The 23,114-nt window shown below is 44.5% G+C and overlaps 1 protein-coding gene across 3 annotated transcripts in view; it reads right to left on the reverse strand.

Moving 5' to 3' along the window:
- Positions 1-450: 450 nt before the first annotated feature.
- YIPF1 (Yip1 domain family member 1) overlaps positions 451-23,114 on the reverse strand; it is a 38,984-nt gene continuing 16,320 nt past the window's right edge. For 2 of the 3 annotated variants that reach the window (XM_004751573.3, XM_013055613.2), the window contains 4 exons: positions 19,932-20,098; positions 19,392-19,574; positions 13,862-13,957; positions 451-980 (listed from right to left, as the gene is read on the reverse strand). In XM_004751573.3, coding sequence (XP_004751630.1) covers positions 13,874-13,957; positions 19,392-19,574; positions 19,932-20,098 — 434 coding nt within the window. In that variant the 3' untranslated portion in view covers positions 451-980; positions 13,862-13,873. Of the gene's footprint in view, positions 981-11,994; positions 13,277-13,861; positions 13,958-19,391; positions 19,575-19,931; positions 20,099-23,114 lie in introns of those variants that run through there. The other variant, XM_013055616.2, reaches the window with a different exon arrangement.

Consider the following 23,114-nt stretch of genomic DNA (forward strand, 5'->3'; position numbering starts at 1 on the left):
ACCAGCCTTTTAAGTCCACGTGTGTCTTTGTAGCTGTCTCAGAAATACACTGGAAATTCCTGGCCTGAAGAGGACAACAGAAACAGTAGGGGATCGGCAATCCTGACCCAGCAGAAGCCCAGCCTCCCAGATGGCACACATTTCGAATAAAAAAATAAAATAAAGTAACTGAACTGTCACTTGTTTCTCCCTTTAATGCACTATAGCCAGGAGTCATGCCACCATGAAGAGGTGCTCAAAGTGCCCTAGAAATTTTTTTCTAAAATCTCTGTGTTGAAATATGTTATAAGGGAGCAAGTTCTTTCAACCCTCTGTTCCATACTTACAGGAAGAAAAATTCTGATGTCCACTTTAATCCCCACATCTCATTAAATAAATCCAGATTTACAGCAGCTTCCAGCATGCTAAAGATAAAACATCAAGGAAGAACTCGAGGTCAAAGTCATGAAATGCAGACAGACATTCTATGAGGTATTTATTTTGCAACAATCAGGTTCAGTTGCCCAGTGTCAAGTCACCACAGACAAATTGTTCGGGCTCCCAATGAATCCAAACCAAAGTTCATACAGTTCGGTCAGTTTACGATGGCAAGCACAGGAGAAAAGAGGATCACCTTAGAGGATCATCTGTATACAATTCCGAAGAAAGTCATCAGACGTTAGGATGGATCCATTTCACGTGTTAAGGGCGTCCTAGGACAGCGAGAGGCAGATGGCAGGCACACCTACCACGTTCCCTTGTATTTTGTCCTAAATCGGTGCATAGTTACAACGATAACAGACAGGTGAGAAAGAAGAGCCGAAAGACACAAGGACTGAACAACATTTAGTTACTATTTGTTAAATTGGGTGATGAGACTTCAGCGTGGCACCTTACAGCTGCCGGAGGGTGGGCCATGCCATCAGTTTTCCCACGGGCTTGCTTCCCTGCAGTAGATGCCATGTCCCAAAGAACCACACTTCAAAAAACAGAAAAGAGAACTGAAAAACAAAAAGAGTCACTTTTAAGAAAAAGTGTAATATCCCATTGGATATTACAATGGACTATTACTCAGCCATCAGAAAGGATGAATACCCACCATTTGCATCGACATGGATGGGACTGGAGGAGATTAAGTAAGCTCAACACAGGAAGACAATTATCATATGGTTTCACTTACTTGTGGAACATAAGGCATAACATGGAGGACATCAGGAGAAGGAAGGGGAAAATGAAGGGGGGTAAATCAGAGAGGGGGACAAACCACGAGAGACTATGGACTCCGGGAATCAAACTGAGGGTTTTGGGGGTGTGGGGGATGGGTGAGCCCGGTGATGGGTATTAAGGAAGGCATGGGCTGCATGGAGAACTGGGTGTTATATGCAAACAATGAATCATGGAACACTGCACCAAAAACTAATAATGTACTGTATGGTGACTAACATAACATTAAAAAAATTATAATAATAAAGAAAGAAAAAGACACACACACCCCCAATATTTAGAAAGGACCTAAACTGTAGGGAAGGGTACTTGTTTATGTTCAGAGGTACAGCTTCAATACCAGACAACCTGGAGCCCAGAGTCACCAACTCCAAGAAGACTTATTATGGGAGGGGACACGACATTTTAAAAAGTTTTCCTCTATTACTTTGGAAAACCAATGATTTTCCTCTGCCAGATCCCATAGCTACCTTCCCCCATCCTTCTTTGTCTCCCTTCTTTGTAACAGCTGTGTTAGGTGCTAGAGGAGGAATAAAGTAAATATGGAGGGACATGAAAATATTTGAAAACTGGAGAGCTGTTTGTGGTTGCTGAAGCACGAGGTTGTGCAGGGGACAACGGCAGGATATGATGTAGGACAAACAGATTAGGGATTGATCCTGCAGGGAATGTAGATTTTGTCTTTTAGACGATCAGAGGCCAAAAAGAAAAAAAAAAGAAGAAGGAAAAGAAAGTTCTTAAGTGACACAGTTTTATAATTTTTTGAAAAGTGCTTTGGCTATGCATAGGATGGATTGGAAGAAAGAAAAGAAAAGAGATAGAGAATCCCACCAAGTTACTATCATAGTCCAAATGTGAGATGATTGGGTCCTGAACACCAGGAACATCAGGCATAGTACTAATAGGACAGACCTGAGAAACATTTCAGGGGTAGAATAGACAAGTTGTACGGAGAGGTAAGATACTGAAGGTTAGAAGGGGGATTCTACATTGATGATGAGGTTTCTAGGGTGACCAGGTGGATTTCTTAATTATTCCAACAAATAGTGATTGAGGACTCATGTGTCAGATGGGTTGGGCACTGGAGTACCATGATGAATAAAGCACCATGGTCCCAACTCTCAAGGAAGTTACACAGTCTGGCAGTGGAAACTACCGGGTAAACATATACATAACATATTACTTATGTAATTGTAATTGTGAGGTACTGTGAGACAGTATAATAAAGAATCTAACCTAGTCTAAAGTCAGGGGCAATGTGGATGGTCGTGCCATTTACGGAGACAGGAATATATAAGAAGGATCTGGTTGCGTGGGAGATGGGTTTAGTCTTGAACGTAATGAATTTGAATCATCTGTTGGTACACCTAGCTGGCGACTTGCAATAGATGAAAATTTGGGAAGAGGTCCTAGATATAGTTAAATCCAGGGTGGGGATTAAGAAATGTGGCAGAGAGGCCGTTTCCTAATAAATGGCCTCCAACCTAAGAGAATGTGCCAGGCCTCCTACTACCCTCGGGGGTAGGATCACAACTAGGAAGGTGGGCCTAAGACGGCGGTATCTGCCTCAATGTCCCGGCTCTAGAAAAGGGAAATGTTGTCAACAATATATCTGTGAAAAGTGGTTGGAGAAGCATGAATGCTGCAGTTTGCTGGACTGGAAGAACTAACAGTCCTTCCTCGCCTTCTGGTAAACATTAGCTCGGGCTTCTGAAATGCTAAATAAAGGTAGAGACAAACAAGCCCACAGGGCAGGCACTGAAGATTTTATTTTCATAAACATGCTCTTTTTCTCTCATCTCTCTAGCTGTCTGTTCCAAATTAATGTCAAGACCAGAGGAGGGATTCAAGACAGAAAATTTCTCTTGCCCGGCTGCCAACCTTTAGTAGGTAGCCTGACAGAGGCTGGGGATTCCTGGGGCTTAGCCCAGAAGGTGGTGAGTAAGATGACACTGTCCTTTGTGCCAGACTTGGTCCCTAATGCCACCATTAGCCAGAGCTCCCCTGCCTCTTGCCTACCTACAACCCGATTCCTGGCCACTTCAGGCTCCACATGTTGGGTGGCCCTACTGTGACCCAGGCCAGCCCTGAGCCCTCTTCGTGGTGGCACTCCTGCACCCAAGCCTGATTGGGGGTGTTCAAACCCAAAGTTCCCCAAGTTAGGGTTCCCTTTTTAATTTAGCAGGGCCTTCTAGTCTATCTGAAACCTGAGATAGAAAATGGGGTGTAAAATCTGGGAAGGGAAAGTCCAATCTCCACTGTTGACCCCAGTGACCCAGCAAATGGTGGCCAAGGGTAGGCTCTCAATGAACAAACAAGTAAAAAGTTTTCAAGTCACCAGGCAAAAGAACAAAGCATGTGTGCATGTGATGGGTCTATGAACTGTCAAGTTCAAAATCAAGCTTTCCCCAAAGCCTGTGGAATGCTGCAGCTATACTGGTCAATAAATCTTCCCTTTCTAGGGATTCCCAGTCTATGTCCCTGTGAATAAGAGAATTGCTCTAACAAAGGAACATACAAAGAGCTTTAGGAGAGCACAGAGGAGTAAGTAATTTAAACTTCCCCAAGGACAGGCTATCTGAAGTGCATCCTGAAAAATAAATAGTGGGCTTCCAAGTAAACAAGCCAGGAAGGGGAATTCCAGAACTTAAAAACCTTTAAAAAAAAAAAAAAAAGCCTTAAAAGATTTTAAAGCAATGTTTCCAGTAATTAATGGGAGTGCTGTTGTTGTTATTATTGGACTGTTGCTAGTGCCTGGATAAAACAATTAGGTACTTATGTGCTAGCCCAATTCTATCTCTGCTGGTATTGTTGTAAAGTGAGATTCCCAGGAGGTAAGAAAGGAGATACAGATATAAGATAAAAGCAATTTAGAAAAAACTCTGTAGTGATAAATAAGAATTCAAAGTATGAGTATGAACCCACATTGCATTTCCTTTAAAAAAGGAATCAAGCACACAACACATATATTTCCTGACTCTGAACAGTGAAAAGGCCTGTGAAAAAACAACCCAATGACAATGAGTACTGCTAGCGTCCAGATTGTGACCTGGTATGACTATCTCCCTAATGAACAGAACCAAGACTCCTTCAAGAAATGACTCAGTCTGGATCTGGGACAGGAAATGTTCAAGATGAGCCTGGAAAAGCCTGGAAAATTTTGTTTAACAGATAATAACACATTTATCAGAGATTCTTAGGGCTATGCCAACAGGACTTGAGCAAATTTGAAGAGCTTCCCATTAGTCAAAGAAGGGACAACTTGAATATTGGTAAGCATAATACTTGCAATGGACTGAAACTAACTCGTCATTGTTGCTGAGTGCTAGCAAGCCAACTACTAGTTTGAAAGTAGGTGGGAAAAAAAGCAAAAGAATCATTTATCCTGCTTTTCTCCAGGAATTACATCACTGCTGAGCCAAATAGTAGATAAAGGGAAGTTTTTATGAAAGAAGTATTCTAATTAATAAAGAAAGAAGCAAAGATAGAACTGAAATATCACCATTTTGAAAACCCTAATGATTTAACACATGTAGGCATCGCTTAATTACTTTAAATATCAAAAAGCAAAAGATAGTTACATATTATGAGTTTATGGGTGAAAGCATTTAACACCACATATCAAGTAGTCCTGCCAAAACCAACCAACCAACTAACCAACCAACCAAGGCTGACTCTGACCAAATCTTTGGATACAACCACCAGTTTACAGAAAACAAAGGCAAAGCAACATGATAAACAACACCATAGAAATACAATCAGCAAAATCCAGATAGTGAAAAACTATAGGATAAATAATTCTTCAACAAATATATGGGAAAGGGAAAGGGGGGAGAATGGAGTAGGAATCTACCTACCATTTAAAAAACACTTAAGAGATACATCAACAAACTGCAAGGTGAAATTCAAACACTGAAGTACATATGATGCCTCAAAGAGATTGGGGAGACACTCCAGAGCAAGGCAATAAAGTGGATACTGCAATAAAGTGAATACATGAACTTTTTGGTTTGCCAGGGCATATAAAAGTCATGTTTATACTATACCAGAGTCTACTAAGTGTGCAATAGCATTATGTCTGAAAAATGGACATAGTTTTTTCTCTGACATAATTTGTCAGAGTCAGAGTGAGCATGAACAGGGGAGAGGAGCAGAGAGGGAAGCAAGCTCTCTGCTGAGCAGGGAGCCCAATGTGGGACTTGATCCTAGGACCCTGGGATCATGACCTGAGCCAAAAGGCAGATGCTTAACTGACTAAGCCACCCAGGCATCCCAAAATGTACATAGTTTAATTAAAAAATACTTTATGGCTAAAAAAAAATGTTAAGCATCATATCAGCTTCCAGCGAGTCATGATCTTTTTACTGGGGGAGGGTCCTGCCTCAATGCTGATGGCTGCTGCCTGATCAGGGTGGTGGGTGCTGAAGGCTGGATGCGGCAATTTCTCGTAAGACGGCAATGAGGTTTGCCACATGGATTGATTATTTTCACAAATTTCTCTGTAGCACATGATACCGTTTGATAGCATTTTACCCACAGTAGAACTTTCAAAATTGGAGTCAATTCTATGAGACCCTGCTGCTGCTACATGAACCAAGTTTCTGTGATACTGTGAACCTCTGATGTCATTTCAACCACCTTCATGACATCTTCACCGGGAGTAGATTCCCTCCCAGGAAACCACCTTCTTTGTTCATCTGTAAGAAGCAACTGCTCACCCTCAAGTTTTACCCTGAGAGGGCGGCCGCGCAGTCCCACCTTCAGCCTCCGCTTCCCGCTCTCTTGCTCCTTCCGCCCCATCTGCAGTCACTTCCTTCCTGACGTCCTGACCCCTCAGAGTCACCCATGAGGGCTGGAACCAACTTCTTCCAAACTCCTGCTCATGATGCTATCCTGACCTCTTCCCATGAATCACGGATGTTCTAGGATGGTGAATCCTTTCTGGAAGGTTTTTATTTCACTTTGCCCAGAGCCACCAGAGGAATCACTATGGCAGTAACAGTCTTATGAACTGAATTCCTTAATCAGAAGGCTGGAATGACTCCGTGATCCATGGGCTGCAGAACAGATGCTGTGTCAGAGGGATTCGAACACTTACCTCGTCCGTCCGTCTCCATCAGGGCTCTTGGGTGACCAGATGTACTACTGTCAGTGAGCAGGAATATTTTGAAAGGAATCTTTTTTTCTGAGGAGGTCTCAACAGGGGGCTTAAAATACTCAGTAAACCATCTTGTAAACAAGTATGCAGTCATCCAGGCTTTGTTGTTCTGTTTACACAGCACAGAAAGTATAGATTGAGCAAAATTCTTGAGGGTCCTGGAGCTTTATGAATGGCAAATGGGCACCAGCTTTAACATAAAGTCACGAGCTGCATGAGCCTCTCTCACTCGAGTCAGCCCGGCCTTTGAGGCTTTGAAGCCAGGCGCTGACTACAGCTGTGGATGTCTCACAGGGCATCTTCTCCCGACAGAAGGCTGCTCCATTTACACTGAACATCTGTTGTTCAGTGCATCCACCTTCATGAATGATCCAAGCCGGAGCTTCCGGATCACCAGCTGCGGTGTCTACACGGGCACTGGCTGCTTCACCCTGCACTTCCACGTTATGGAGGCGGCTTCTTTCCCTAAACCTCACGAACCCACCTCTGCTGCTTCCAACCTTCCTTCTGCAGCTTCCTCACCCCACTCAGCCTTCACAGAATGGAGGAAGGCTCGGGCCTTGCTCGGGGTCAGGCTTGCCTTAAGGGAATGTGGTGGCTGCTTTGCTCTTCTATCCCGGCCGCTCACACTCTCCACGTCGGCAGTAAGGCTGTTCCACTTTCTTATCATCCGTGTGTCCCCTGGAGCAGCACTCTCAGTTTCCTGCAGGAACTTTTCCTTCACTTTTGCAACTTAGCTGTTTGATGCAAGAGGCCTCGCTTTCAGTCTGTCTTGGCTTTCGACATCCTTCCTCACTAAGCTTAGTCACCTCTAGCTTTTGATTTAAAGTGAGCGATGTGTGACTCTTTTTATTTGAACACTCAGAGGTCATTGTTGAGCTATTAATTGGCTCATTTTCAATATTACAATTTTTTAATAGGGAAGCCCGAAGAGAGGGAGAGAGACAGGGGAATGGTCGGTCAGTGGAGCCATCATATAACCTTTATGAAGTTTACCATCTTACATATGGGTACAGATTATAGCACCACAAAATAATTACAACAGTCACACCAAAGACCTGTGATCACAGATCACCATAAGAAACATATTAATAATGAAACAGTTTAAAATATTGCAAGCATTACCAAAATGTAACACAGAGACACAAAGTGAGCAACTGCTTTTGGGAAAAGGGTGCTTGCTGATAGACTCAGCTCAACACAGGACTTCCACAAACCTTCAATTTGTAAAAACAAAACAAAAAACAAAGACACATACAGTATCTGTGGAGCGCAATAAGCAAAGCTCAGTAACACAAGGTATGCTTGTATTTAGAAGATATAATTTTTTTTAGCTGTGACTGTGGTATTACAGTTATGTTTTTAAAAGTTTAAAAGTGTCTTTTATAGATCCAGGATTTAAATATTTATGGATCAAATAATACATGTGCTTAAATGTGCTTAAAAATAATAAAGGGTGGGGCATCTGGGTGGCTCAGTGGGTTAAAGCCTCTGCCTTCGGCTCAGGTCATGATCTCAGGGTCCTGGGATTGAGCCCCGCATTGGGATCTCTGCTCAGCAGGGAGCCTGCTTCCTCCTCTCTCTCTGCCTGCCTCTCTGACTACTTGTGATCTCTCTCTCTGTCAAATAAATGAATGGAATCTTTAAAATAATAATAATAATATGGGGTATTAATCTTAGATGTGCTTCAAAATAATATGGGGGTATAGATGGGTGAAAGGATGAAATAAAGTTGGCTGTGAGTTGACAACTGTGCAAAGTAAGCAATGGGTACATGGACATTCACTATACTATTCACTCTGCTTTTGTCTATGTGTAAAAACTTCGCACTAAATAAGTTTAAGCAAGAATAAAAAGTTACTGTGTTGTGTGCCTAGGTGGCTCAGTTGGTTAAGCATCTGCCTTTGGCTCAGCTCATGATTCCAGGGTCCTGGGATCGAGTCTTGCACTGGGCTCTGTGCTCAGTGGGGAGCCTGCTTTGTTTTCTCCCTCTGCCTCTCCCCCTACTTGTGCTCTCTCTCTCCCTCTCAAAAAATAAATAAAATCTTTTTAAAAAATGTTACTGTGCTGACCCACTCTCTAACCCGGGTTCTTCCGATTGACTTCAAAGAGAGCCAGGAAGAAAACTGATGGAGAAACAGCACAGACACTGAAACTGGGCTCTCTGGGCAGGGACATCTCAGATGTGGTGTGAACAAGAAGGGGCTGGTGGAAAACAGCTTTAGTCATGGTGGTAAGTCATACATTCTGGATGCTCTGTTAAAGAGGATTATAGCATTGAGTTAAAACTGATTTCAGAATAAAAGAATTGATGTGTATAAACATAGTAAAAGGGTTTGTAGCTTTGGCTTATAATATGAACACTCTTAACAGGAGTGAGTGAAAGGATAATTGCACATAAACCCTGTGTATCAAATCAGGAGGGTTTTTTAATTACAAAGAAATCTTCTAAGGCCCTTTGCTCATCTCTTACTAAAGCCCAATCACACCGCAGTGTAATTACCTGCTGGCCACCCTCCTCCAGACAGACCCACTTGTCACAGCTCCTGGGAAGGCAGCCCCAATACAAATGCCATCTTTCAGATACCCCATCCCACAAGCCAAAGTAAGACTCCCAAGGCACAGTTTCCAGGCTTCCTTAGGGTCTTGGCTCAGAGAAGAAATGGCACTGGCCCTCAGGTGATAATTTAATTAAAAAAAAAAGGAAGTATGGGGCGCCTGGGTAGCTCAGTGGGTTAAAGCCTCTGCCTTCGGCTCAGGTCATGATCCCGGGGTCCTGGGATTGGGCCCTGCATCGAGCTCTCTGCTCTGTGGGGAGCCTACTTGCGATCTCTGCCAAATAAATGAATAAAATCTTTAAAATAAATAAATAAATAATTTTTAGAAAGGAAGGAAAAGAGGGAAGAAGCAAGCCAGATATTCTCTGTAATATCTCTATGATTTATATAGGGGTAGTTTCCCTGATCGTAAGTCATTGGAGGCTCCTCTGTGATCCCAAGTTTCCAGGGAGAGAAGGGGTGGATGTTCTCCTAGTAATCCGTGCCAGGCTAAGCCCTCCAGTGTGCAGATTTACATGAGGAAGGTTATCTGTGAGATTAGAAGCCATTCTTTTTCAGTGAAAGCTGGGAGTCTAGAGATTACAGAAGAAGGCGCAGGCAGCTCATAAATCCGCAGAGCCTGGGGCTCTGGACAGCCCTCGTTGGCAAAGCGATTGATGCTTCTGCCACGGAAGCTCCAAAGAAACTCTTCATCATTATCTCATTTGGAGACCCGACACCCGAACGGAGACACTGATGCCCAAGTTTATAGATCTGAGCAAAGCCCAAAGGTGTCAAATCTATATAAATCAGGATGGGAGGTCTGCAAAGGCCTGCAGGACCAGGCTTTTCTCAAACGCCAGCTTCTGACTCTCTGAAGGTTTAGAGTACATGGGCCACTGGCCTGGAGCCTTCATAACAAAATGCAAGGAAGAAGCTTGAGTTCTAACATAGGAGAAGCCTGAAAGAGGCCCTCCCTAGGTCGATGTCAGGTATTTTGGGCCAAGAGAGACCCAAGCAATGGCTGCTACTGTGGGCACAACCTCTGTCCTCCAGCTGGGCTCAGATTTTCTTGTTCCCAGGGATATGAGCCCACATCACATCACTGTGTCCCAATGAACCTAAGACTTCACCTTCCCAAATGCCATGAGAAGCTAACTACTCTCTTCAGAAAAATTGGTAACTGACTGCTTCTGCCCAACCTTCAGGGTCCAGCTCAAACAAGACCTATTCTATGAAGCCTTCCCTCAGACCAGTGAGTCACAGCTTCTGTGCTCCCACCAAGCTCATCAATTCACAATTTGGGTCTGGCATGTCTCTACAAACACTGTCTGTTTATTATCTGTTTAGCTGTTTTACCCATGGACCAAGGCTCCCCAAGGCTGACTGTATTTGACTTTCTAGGTCTCCAGTTTCTGGACCACGGAGGCCACAGAACAGCCTCAAGTAAATGCTGAGTGAAAGAGTAAATGAGGGCTCCGTGAGCCAAGACACCTCTGATAAAAGCCCACATCCCCCCCTTTCCTTAATTTTGCAAATTAAGGTCACCACCTCCTTGGGTCACCTCCAGCCACCCAACATTAATTGAGCACTTGCTCTGTCTGTGCTAGGCCAAGCACTGGGGAGTTCAAGTCCAATCAGACTTAATCCCTTTCCCATGGACCTCAATCTCAGGAAGAGACCTACCTTGCCCCAGGGCCTTCTCTGCTAACTGTCAATGAAATCCATCTGCAGGAGAAGCTTAACAAGTATGTAGACAATCAAACCATAAGGCAAACAAGCTACCATATGCTCATTCTAAGGCAATGGACTGTAAAAATCACCCACTGAGGTAATGGAAGAAAAATTTAGAACTTCTATTAATATTTATTTTTCATCAAAAAATAAAAAATTAAGCTTTAATAGTTACTATATGGATTGACAACAATGTAAATATTTCAAATACATACATATTACTAGGGTGTGTGCTTATGGCGGACAGACTACACAATGGCCTCCACACAATGGACATGTAGATCAAATCATCACAACCTATACTTTAAGTAACTTACAATTTTCTTGTTAATGATACCATAATAAAGCTGAAAAATAGTGTAAAATAAAAATGCCCTCCTATCGCTTCTCGGCCTTTCAGCTAAGATCAAGTGAAAAATGCCCTCCAATGATCCCTGCCTCCACGTACTCATGTCTTTGGGTAATCCCCTCCCACTGAGTGTGAGCAAGACTTATAACTTGCATCTCATCAAAAGAATATAGGAAAACTGATAGATATCACTTCCACGATTACTTTACATTATCTCTGTCTTCCTAATAGACTGTCTGTTATCTCCACTTATGGCTTTGATGATGTCAGCCATCCTATGTAGCAAGGAACTGGGGACAGCCTCCAGGTGACACTTAGTAAGGAGCACCCTCAGTCTAACAGACCACAAGGACGTGAATCTTGCCAACAACCTGCTAAACCTGGAGGAAGATCCTTTCAGTCGAGCTTTCAGATGAGACCCCAGCCCAGGCCAACACTCTGAGTGCAGCCTTGTAAGAGAACCTGAAGGACAGAACCCAGCTAAGCTATGCCCAGACTCCTGAGCCACAGAAACTGAACTAATAAATGGGCATTGTTTAAGGTGCTAGGTTTGAGGTAACACTGTTAGGCAGCAATAGATAATTAATACAGCCCTCAAATTCCTGGGAGGTTGTGCAATCCAATAAGTATGGATTCTCTGAACTGAACTGAAGCATCTCTAGAAAAGCAAAGGAGGGTTCAAAAAAGATGCGAAAGTCCAGGAGTAAGAGCCTGCAAATTTTAGGGGTAAAAAGAACATCGGCCTTAAAAGTGGGAAAGTGGAAAAACCTCAAGAAATGGCTCCAAAATACCTGGGTTTGAGTCCCAGCTGTGCCTTTTAAGAGACAGGTGATTGGGCACCTCGGTGGCTCAGTGGGTTAAGCCTCTGCCTTCGGCTCAGGTCATGATCTCAGGGTCCTGGGATCAAGTCTCGCATCGGGCTCTCTGCTCAGCGGGGAGCCTGCTTCCTCCTCTCTCTCTCTCTCTCTCTCTGCCTGCTTCTCTGCCTATTTGTGATCTCTCTCTCTGTCAAATAAATAAATAAATAAATAAATAAATAAGATCTTAAAAAAAAAAAAAGAGGCAGGTGATCTTAGTCAACTCAAACTTCTTAAGTTCAGCTTCCTTATCTATACAATGGGGTCAGTAAGGCTGCTAACAGCGGACAAAGAGAGAGTGATCTAGATGGTATTTTGTAGAATGGAATGTGATATACTCATGTTAGTTTGCCACAAAACTCTGGGATGGCCTTGGACAAGGCACTGTTCTCTCTTGGCCTCAGCCTCTTTATGGTAAAAAGGAGAGAAGAGCCCACCCTGTCTCCAAGGGCTCTGACCTTTGATTCTGACATCATCACATCCCCATGTGAAGAAGGGAAGAGGGGAAGGTGGGCTGTGACATTTACAATAGTTCCTTAGGCATTCCATTGGCCAGGGCAACTGTCTTACCATCAAGATAGCCAGAGGTGTCTTTGGCAATATCTTGTCAACTTGCAAGGCCTACAACCCAAATTCCTCAACTAAGAAGGAAAATCCATTTGGTTTTACAAAAAGGAAATAAAGGGTCAAGGTAAAGTCTATGAGAACCACCAAATTTCAACACAAATACAGACCCACTCTCAGAGGGCCAGTAGCTTGATTCTGTCATTGAGCATCTTAACTATGAGCCAGGAGCTTTTATAAACATGATCTCTAATCTAGTATAGGTTGTATCATCCTTCTGTGACAGTTACGTTGGTTGAAGCTCAGAGACAGTAAGCTCCTTGTCCCAGGGACACTGGTAGTACGTGGTGAGGCCAGGATTTCATTTTTGTTCCACTTGACTGCAAAGGCCCTGGTCTTCGCACCACACCCTGTTGCTCTGGGAAAGGAGAAGGTCACCCTGTGATTACAAAACAGACTAGAGGTTCTCCATGGGCAGGGAGATCATGTGCAGAGTGTGGCTTCATTCATTCACTGCACAAACATTTACTAAGCACTCCCTATATACCAGGTCTTGTGATGGGCAACAAAGATGCAGGATAATATCCATTTCTTGTTCTCACGTTGCTGAGTTGAACTGGAGAGGCATACCAGTCCATGGAGGACAAATGAATCAATGAATGAACAAATGACTATGCAGATGGACACACAGACAGTGAAGAATTCGTGCTTCCAGCACCATTAACAGCGATGTATAATACAAGGTGTCACAGGACAGTGATGACTGCTGGAATAGAGGGAATACTCAGATATCTGGAATGGCAAGTGCAAGGGCATGTCTGTTCTGGTAATGGCAAGAAGTTCAGCATGGCCGCAGCCTTGGTACACTGAGGATCTGGAACAGGGAGGCAAGGAATAAACCATGGAGGATTTGTCTCTTCTTCCAGGACGCAGACCTACTGAGCCAACCAGTGAAACAGAATCATCCAAGAGGCCAGAGAGCAAATCAGCCATGAGCATTGGTAGGCTTTGGGAACCCTATGAGTAATTCAAGAGAAGTCACACTCAGGGTCTGAGGCCAGGTTGAGAAGTCACAGGGAAACTAGGAAAACCACCAGGAGTGTACCCAAATAGAACAAACCATACTCTGCTCCTGGGAAGAGGACAGAGCGCAGAGGAGAGGGGATGTTGGGGCCAAAAGGCAGGAGCTCCTCCAGTGAAAAAGCTAAGAGCTCACATCTCCCAAATCTATCACGCCAGGACCATGCGGATTTCACAACGGAGGACTCTGGGTGGCGGGCTGCGTAGATACAGACATGCTTGTGCCCAAACACCATAGTGAATCGTACGGAAAGACAAAAGGGTCTGGCCCTCTTGGTTCCTGATGTTAACAATTTTGGAAGTGACACACTTGCCCATTTGTTACTGTACCAAACCTCAAAAAAAAAAAAAGGAAAGAAACAATAATACAGTCTCTTACTTTCCTCTTTAGCTACTTGGCTGCCGCAACTGTTTGGTTTGGAGCAACTGTAGCTGTTGGGAGGTGGTCCATCTCTGGCGCATCAAAAAAGTATGCCTGCAGGAAAAGGAAATGCATGCAGGCAGTTAAAACACAACAGTCTGCTCAAGTGTTCTCGACTCCATGCTAAGAGTATTTGTCATGGCCCCTATGTTTCCCTCTGCCATGCTTGTCATCCCACAGAACCACAAGCGACTCTGTTTCTGTCCATCTCACTTACTCAGAGTTAATTTTTTAAAATGTAGCCACTGGGGCACCTGGGTGGCTCAGTGGGTTAAAGCCTCTGCCTTCGGCTCAGGTCATGATCCCAGGGTCCTGGGATCGATCCCTGCATCGGGCTCGATGGAGAGGAGGAGAGCCTGCTTCCTCCTCTCTCTCTCTGCCTGCCTCTCTGCCTACTTGTGACTGCCTACTTGTGATCTCTGTCTGTCAAATAAATGGATAAAAATCTTAATAAATAAATAAATAAATAAATAAATAAATAAAATGTAGCCACTGTTTATTGGCTACTTCCTGCCTAGGACTTAATCTGCATAAGAACCCGCATAAGAACCCTGTCAGGCTGCTATGATTATCCTCCTTGACAAACGAGAAACGGAGGCACAGAGAGGCTGTCATTCAATCCGGCGCACATGGCTAGTGAGTGGGAGAGTCGGGTCTTTCTGACTCCAAGGTTCAGCCTCTTCATCGCTACCTTACACAGTCTCTCTTCCAGGGCAAAGACGGTATCCTTCCTGTCCCTATGTCACCAGCCTCTCACTCAGGGCCTGGCCCATGATGTAAATAACCGAAACTCAAGGGAACTGAGGCACAACAGATTGCTGCTAAACCAGCTGGCTCTTGGTAAAGACCTTTACAAGAAAGTGCCAGGCAGGCCTGACCTCATAATTCTCCAGCTTGGAAAAGAAAGGTCTGATAAGTGATTCCATTCACCATCTACGACTTCACTGTCAAAAATCAGGAGGCAGGGGCGTCTGGGTGGCTCAGTGGGCTAAGCGTTTGCCTTTGGCTCAGGTAATGATTCCAGGGTCCTGGGATGGAGCCCTGCATCGGGCTCCCTGCCCAGCGGGGAGCCTGCTTCTCCCTCTCCTCCCTGCTTGTGCTCTCTCTCTCTGTCACTATCTGTCTCTCTTTCAAATAAATAAATGAATAAAATCTTAAAAAAAAAAAAATCAGGAGATAGAAGAGGGAAAAAAACCAAGGAGGATCTTCTGATCTGTCTCAAAGTCTGAGAATCTGGACTTTAGCCCAGGAAAATACCTAGGTCCTTCAAAGTAAGGGAAATCCCTTAATAAGTCAAGGGTCACTGCACACTTGCGATTTCCCCCATGGAGTCAGGGCAGGAGGAAGATAAAAAGACAAAAACCCAAGTGAGGAACCATTTCAACAGCTCTACTCTCTATCAGCCAGAAGGGGGCACCAAGATGACGCACTGGAGCTTTCCCCAACACACTCAGTGTGAACTCTTCAACAGTCCATTTCCAAGTTTCTAGCTGCAGAGCCTCCCTAGCTTATCACATTCCCAGTGGAATCCTATTAGCTCTAAAAGCCTTCTTCCCAGGGCCCGTTCTGGCACTTGCTTTCTGAGGTGGGAAAAAAACAGTTCTTAAGGGGGTCAGGGACAGCGGCCGTGCTGCCAGTGCTGGGCTCCTCCAGCTGTCTCGAGGGTGTACAGAGCTACAAAGTACGCCTCCTAGTGAAGGAACTGTGCTTTTCTTCCAAGCTCTTGAAGGAGGCCCTCATCAGATAGAAAGGAGCAAGAGGCCAGGGTCTAAACTTGGCTTTGCTAGTAACTCACACCATAACTATGAAAAAGTCACTCTACCCCTCTGAGCCTCAGTTTTCTAATGTGTAAAACAAAGGGATTGGAAAAAATGATCTCTAAGGGCCAGCTATAATTCTATAACTCATTAGTTCAAGAATGCCACAAATCCTTAGTAACAATCACAGTTACCATCTGGGGAGTGCCTTCTGCGCACCAGGCACGCACTTGATCATTAGTAACAGGCAATGTTAACCCCATTTTAGAGATGAGCAAGTGGAGGCTCAAAGAGATGGAGATTTTCCCAAGGCTACACAACCCTGTGTCTGAGCTAGGGTATCAATCTAGCAGTGTCCAGCCCCAAGACAACATTCTTCTCTTCTGTGGGTGACCTGCAATTTGGCACCTGACCTATGTGCCCCATCTAGATCTAGGCACCGTAGAAGTGTCAGGATGAACCATCATGCTTTCTAGAAGGCAGGCCAGGAGTGTCACCTGGCAGAGTATGAGGGCACAGGACAGTCCGCTATCAGCAGTAACCCCTGCAAACACAGGCTTGTGCAGCTCAAACACGCCAGCCAAGCAAACACCCTCTGGGGCTTCCTTAGTCATCCTGGCCAGGAGTGTCCTGCTACCAACGTGGTGTACAGCCGTGAGCACCCAGGGGCCCTCAGCAGGTAGAGGGCTGGCATATGCTTCAGAACACTGAGGCAAAAATGCGAATCCGTGCTCCCCAGGGCAGAGTGGGAAGCCAAGCTGTCTGGGTCAGCTGGTGCCCCTCTGCTGCCAATTCTTCTCCCTGCCCTTCAATAAAACAACATCCTGGGGCGCCTGGGTGGCTCAGTTAGTTGTTAAGTGTCTGCCTTCAGCTCCGGTCATGAGCCCAGGGTCCTGGGATCAAGCCCCACATTGGGCTCCCTGCTCATCGGAAAGCCTGCTTCTCCCTCTCACACTCCCCCTGCTTGTGTTCCCACTGTCACTGTGTCTTTCTCTGACAAATAAATAAACAAAATCTTCAAAAACAACAACAGCAACAAAAAACCATCTTGCATGTGTTTGGCTTGTGTTGTTCATGTTACATATAACATTCAGTCTTTGCAAAAGTAAAGATGCTCCTGCAGTTCCCTTTTCTCAGTGAGGAGGTGTAGTCCAGAGAGGGGAAATAACCAAAGCAGGGGTGGGTGGGGGGTGCCTGGGTGGCTCAGTGGTTTAAGCCCCTGCCTTTGACTCAGGTCATGATCTGAGGGTCCTGGGATCGAGCCCCACATTGGGAATCTCTGCTCAGCAGGGGGCCTGCTCCCCCCACCCCACCCCCGGCCTGCCTCTCTGCCTACTTGTGATCTCTCTCTCTCTCTCTGTCAAATAAATAAATAAAATCCTTAAAAAAAAAAAAAAAGGAGAGCGGTCGGGAACTCTGTGTGTTATGTGTAGAACATACTCAATCTTCAAAGCAGGGGTGAGGGAGCTGGAGCCAGACCCCATCTCCGTCACCTCTGCTTCAGCCTCTTGGCCTGCACATCTCCAGAACAGCACAAAGGAGGCCATCTCTGGCTGGAGAATGAGACCCCAGGCTAAACACCTGATGATAGAATAGTTCCCTTCTTTGAGGAGGAGAAAACTGGCTTCCCCTCCAAGAAGGGGTCCTACACCTGCAATTCCCTCTCTGCTCCATCATTTAATGCGCCTGGCTCCCCAGAGTCCCTTAGCAGCGAACCAGGCAAGGTCTTCTCTCCTGCCTCCTTGTCTTCCCCAACTTCCCAACCAAGTGTATGATGGGAAAGACATTCTGGAGAGGCAGGAAGATGCCAGCGAGAGGCACCAACTCTTTCGAGTTGTGTGGCCTTGCACCACCCTTCCTGAGGCACTCAGGAAGGATGAGCAGCAGAGGGCCCTGGCAGCTTCAGATGACATGAAACTCTTCTAGTAACTTCTTTAAATCTGAAGAACCCTTCACAGCATATAAAGGGCTCTCACAGCCATCTCACTGAGGGTCACAAAAACCCACAAAATACGAATGTCCGTGACAGAGGAGAAGCCAAGTTTCTGAGAAAGAGGACTCTCGCCTAGGCTCACAGTGCAGGGCTCTTTCTGCTTCCCTCTAATTGTTCTCTTCCAGCAAGTTCCTGAGCAGCAAGATGGGCAGGTTAAGTCCCACTGCCTATGTCATTTATCCCAAAAGGGAGGAACAGGCATAGAGGTAAAAAATTCCACCACACACAGATTGATTCTTAGTAACACTACTAGATTGAAATGAAATAGATTCTTAGCAACACTCTTACCCATTACCCCCTCCTCCCTGATCCCAAGTCTGACGTGCCATGCTCCCCTTGATTCTTTTACGCAACCGAACAAAGAAGCGCTTCTTCCTGCCTCCTTCTCTCCATCAATGACTCAACTAGATATATACAGAAGAAAATTCAAGGGAGACACGGGGACATGCCAGTGAGAGGGCTACAGTGAGAAAGGACATTCTTCCTCAGCAGACAGAAGGGTCACAGAGGGTTGCAGCAGCATTACAAAGGATCAGCCCAGGGGCTCCAAGTGCCAAAAATTAACGGTGTCACTCTGCCATGAGTCAAAACAACAGTCTTCCGGAAGTCTCAAAAATTTAAAGCTCAGACACTTGGAAAGTATATGTAAACCGGCTCTGTGTCTCAGAACCCGGCCCTTTTTATGTGACTGGTTCAATGATCAAGTATCAGGATCTTATGCATGACCCAGGCTGTCTACACAAAAATCGTATAGATCAGATGGTGCCAGAGAAATATTTACTCCCACAACTGTAAAACCTAACCAAGGGTCTAGACATCCGTCATGCGGATGTCCTCCCGTTGGGCATGTCCTTTCCCTTCATCGGAGACCTTAACATTTTTGGACTCAAAGTTCTTTCAAACCCTGCGTCAGGCCTTGTTAAGGCCATGGACTACAATTTTTGTGTACAATGTGCACAGAAAATAGAAAATCATGTCCCCTTAGGATCAAGGGAAAGGGACCTAATTTACAGGTATTTATGGGACAAATTCTACATTAAATATTTTATATGTACTATTTTATTTTAGATTTTTTTTTATTTAGACTTTTTAAGTTTATTTTATTTAGATTTTATTTCATTATTCAGAAAAACTCTCTGGGGCAGGAAATACTATGTCCATGTTATCGATTAAGATGTTCAGATACAGAGAAGTTAGGTGCCATGGCCAACCTCACATAGCCAGTGAGTGACAGAGCCAGTCTCTGCTCTGGGCCGGTGCAACTCAAATGACATGCTTTCCCTAAAAAGACACCCAAATACAAGACTCTAAGACTCTTTTAAACGTTATTCACTTTAAAAATATTTCCCCTTTCCTAATTTGACTCCATCTTCATGCTTTTCACCTATGAAAAGAAATTTTAAATTTCAAAACTCTTTCTAGGTATGAGCAGAAAACCAGCAAAGACATCCAAAGGCCAAGCTCGCCCCCAGCCCCGCCCCCCAACCTATTAGAGACACTCAACTACCTCCACTTCCTCTAGCCAGACTGAATCATAACCAAATTTCAGAAATTAGGTAAAGCCAGAGAATACCATCAAATTCTCCTAAATTTACTACTTCTCATTTAGGACAGTCTATTTAAAACAATGTTAATTTTATGGAGCTGGTTTCAAAGGAATCATTTTGAATAACAGCTTGAGGTCTTTCAGCATTTCTATCTAAAGCACGCAGGAAGATCACAGGAATGAGACCATTACCAAGCAGCCCACAGAAAGCAGCGTGTGAAGGAACACAATTGTCACAATTGTGGCCAGGGCAATGCGCCGGTTATCCTCACGAACAGCTGGCCAGAACGTCATTGCCAAGACAGAGCCTGAGATCCCCAGGGCAATCATGACTAGAATCCACCGAACAGCCTTCTGGGGGATGATCCACAGTACCTGAGAGAAAAGGAGGGAGAGGAGGGCTTTACTGGAGGCATTTGGGAGACGCATGTGTTCATTCCATGCATCTGTGTTTATAAAGTCCCCTGAGCTCATCAGCAGGCAGGCGCCCCCTCCCATTCCGGCCTCTCTGTCCCAGCCTGGAGAAACATCCCAACACGCAGACTGAGGTGAATGCTTTCAGATCGAAGGGCCTGAGGTCCAGCAAAGGCATCTGGCTCCCTATCCCCTCTCCTGCTGACTTTCTAAATTCAAAGGATATTTCAGGTGCCCATCGATGCGGGGCTAGAAATGATGTCATTGGCTGATTTTCCACAAGCCCAGGGCATCACGCAGAATAAGTGTGGTACTTACTGCTGTGGGGATATAAATGAAGAGCGAATATCCATAGACGCACACAATCTCCAAAAATGAATAGGAAACGATGTTCATAACTTTGCTGTTTCTCCACATGAGGAAACCCCAGAGTGCGAGAGGAACCAGCCAGGCGTAAGCATAGATGATGGTGGCCGCTATGGACACTGAGGAGGACAGGACAGAGGTGGTAAGCCCCGTGTAATCATGCCTTTAACTACTATCAGAGCTCATCTCCCACCTCATTTCCTAGCATGTCCACCTGCTTTGTGGGATTGTGGGGTCGCGTCTTAGAGCAGACACCCGAGGACAGTCCTGATTGACGAATCTTCAGCACCATCTTTATGGTGATGACCAGTGGTCTCTCACGTAGCTTTTATAATTTGTTTAATAACAACTCAAGTGTTAAACAACTGCATTATGCAACTGAAAGACTTCAGAGGGCCTCACAATAAGTGTTGAAACATATTAAGCATTTCGAACAAAGGAAAGCCAACTATGCCCTTAGAAGAACACACCCTCTTTCCTAGTATCACAAGGGCTGATGCTGATTTCTCGAGCAAATTTATTAAAATCTGGGTACAGATTAACTGGCTCTGCATGCTATTCGGAGTGCCTTCTGTCCCTGAAGTAGGGAGTTTCAGTTCACCGAGAAACTCGATTCAAAAAGTTCCTCACTTTCGCTTTCTGTGCTGGAAATGCCAGCTAGCAGCTCCTCAGAACAGCAACGTTCAGTATTCTGCTGTCCCTCCTACTCTTCCTCCAGGAGAAGGCTTCGCTCTCCCTCTTCTGGAGTGGAAGACCAGTAAGCGTGGCTAAGCCCATGGCACCAGCCCTTCCTACAGGAAAATCAGTAGGTGATGCACTTTACACTCTTGGCAAGCACAAAGGCACCCCAAGTAATTGTAGTCAGACTCTGGTGAAGACATATGATTGGCCAAAACATTTTTAGCTCCCAGGGGAGGTTTTTTTTTTCACATTGGGAACTCCCTCATTAAGCCAAATGTAATTCTCCTGATACACTGCCCCCCCCCCTTTTTTTTTGATTAAAGGAAGAGGAAGTAAATTGCCTCTATGCCTACGGCCATCCACTAGGTGTCAGGCATTCCACTAAATACATTACTGAGAGACTGAGAGGCAACACTGTGTAATAATAGTCAAGGGCACAGATTCCACGTGCGAACTCCACAGGTTCTAACCCTAACTCTGCCATTTGTAGCTAAGTAACTCTGAGTAAGTGAATTACTTAACTTCCTCATCTGTAAAATGGGAATAAACACAGTATACAATCATATAAGATTAGTAGAGTTAAATGAGTTAAAACAAATATATTTGGAACACTGATTGATAAGTAATAAATGCTCAATCAAGAATTAGCCTTTTATATTATTAACTGATACATAAATACATTATTTCACATAATGTACATCTTCATTTTAGAGATAAGGAAACAGAATCAAAGAAGCTAAGTGGTTTGGCCAAGGTCAAATAATTAACAAGTGGTAGAAGAAGGATCTTACTTTGTATATTTATGTAAATACTCTTTAAAGTATTCTATAAAGTACTTTAAAGTACTCTATAAAGTATGTAAAGTATTTATGTAAATACTCTTTACATTAAATGGAAAAATGTTTAGGGGAGCCTGGGTGGCTCTCAGTCAGTTGGGCATCTGACTCTTGGTTTTGGCTCAGGTCATGAATTCATGGGTCATGGGACTGATCCCCATGGAAGGTTCTGCGCTCAGTGGGGAGTCTGCTGGAAGATTCTCTCCCCGCCCCCCCCACTTTCTTTCTCTCTCATAAATAAATCAATCTTCCAAAAAATGGAAAAACGTTTATTGATAGAGTCAATGACTATCTTACTGGCACATTTCTATCATGACTCCCAGCCAAGGAGGATAAGAAAAGATAAAAACCTTCCCGAGTGTCCAGACCCCCAGGCAGGGAGGGCCATTACTCCTTCTCTGTCACTATACCTACACATACTTCTGATACAAAATTTAATACATCCCACTTAACAGCAATATTCATTTATCCATCTTTCTTTATTTAACCTCTGTACAACTTGAAGGGAGGGTTTATATCTCATGAATAACATTTATTGAGTTAAACCAGAGTCATTTGACAAAGGCAACTGAATCCAAGTCTGACTCCAAGTAAACGGGCCAGGAGGGTACAAGGAAGGGGACAGGGGGACACACACAGGTACACGGGGAGACAGACCATGCACACAGAGGGAACTATGTATCTCCCCACACACACACATGTGTGCATGCGCAGGAACTCTTTTTTGTGTAGGGCATTATTCCAACCTCTTCACACACCTCAATTCTTCATTCTCCCAACAGCCCAACAATATAGGTATTATTATTCCCATTGCACTCATAAGGAATCTGAGGCCAACAGCAATGAGCTAATTTGCCCAAGCTAATGAGTGGTGGAACTGGAACCTGAAGCCAATGAGCTAATTTGCCCAAGCTAATGAGTGGTGGAACTGGAACCTGAAGCCTATCATTTGGTTCTGGAGACTGTGCTCTTAGCCTCATCTATCTAGAGCCTCTCGACAGCAGGCCGGCAGAGAGGCAAGAGGAGGGAAGGAGAGGGTAGAGGAAGTGACCCACTCAATCTCCTACAAAGCCAAACGTCCTCACTGGGGGGTGGCTGTCCTCTGCAAGTCTCTAAAAAACTGTCTGTTGCTTTCTTTGTGTAATAATCCAATATCGCCACAAGAAAGGAAGTTTTAAAACAATGTCATCCACAAGCCCATCGCTAGGACAAACTCCTTTCTAGGTTCTCCCTGCGAGACCCTCTGACCATTTGCAGACTTCTCTGTAACAATGTTGCCAATAGCACAGGCATAATTTTGGATTATCAGTGTCCCACATTGTTCTAAGTGCTTCATAATTAGGGGCTACCGACCCAGCTAGTTGAGTCACTGTGACTTAAAAAACAATGCCCCTATTGTTTCCAACATCTGGATAATACAAATAATGCTACAATGGAGACTTTCATGCACACTGCTTTTTACTTACTTTGCACATTTTTCTTTGGATAAATTCCAATTGCTACTTGGCCTTGCCTTCCAGCATCCCAAAAGAAACGCGAATTCACAGTATCGTGCATGTACTCAAGGCCACTGAATGGTATACATTAAAAGAGTTAAAATGGCCAATGTTATGGTATG

This window comes from Mustela putorius, unplaced genomic scaffold (genome assembly GCF_011764305.1).
Source record: "Mustela putorius furo isolate JIRA1106 unplaced genomic scaffold, ASM1176430v1.1 tig00003853_pilon_pilon_pilon, whole genome shotgun sequence".
NCBI classification, from domain to species: domain Eukaryota; kingdom Metazoa; phylum Chordata; class Mammalia; order Carnivora; family Mustelidae; genus Mustela; species Mustela putorius.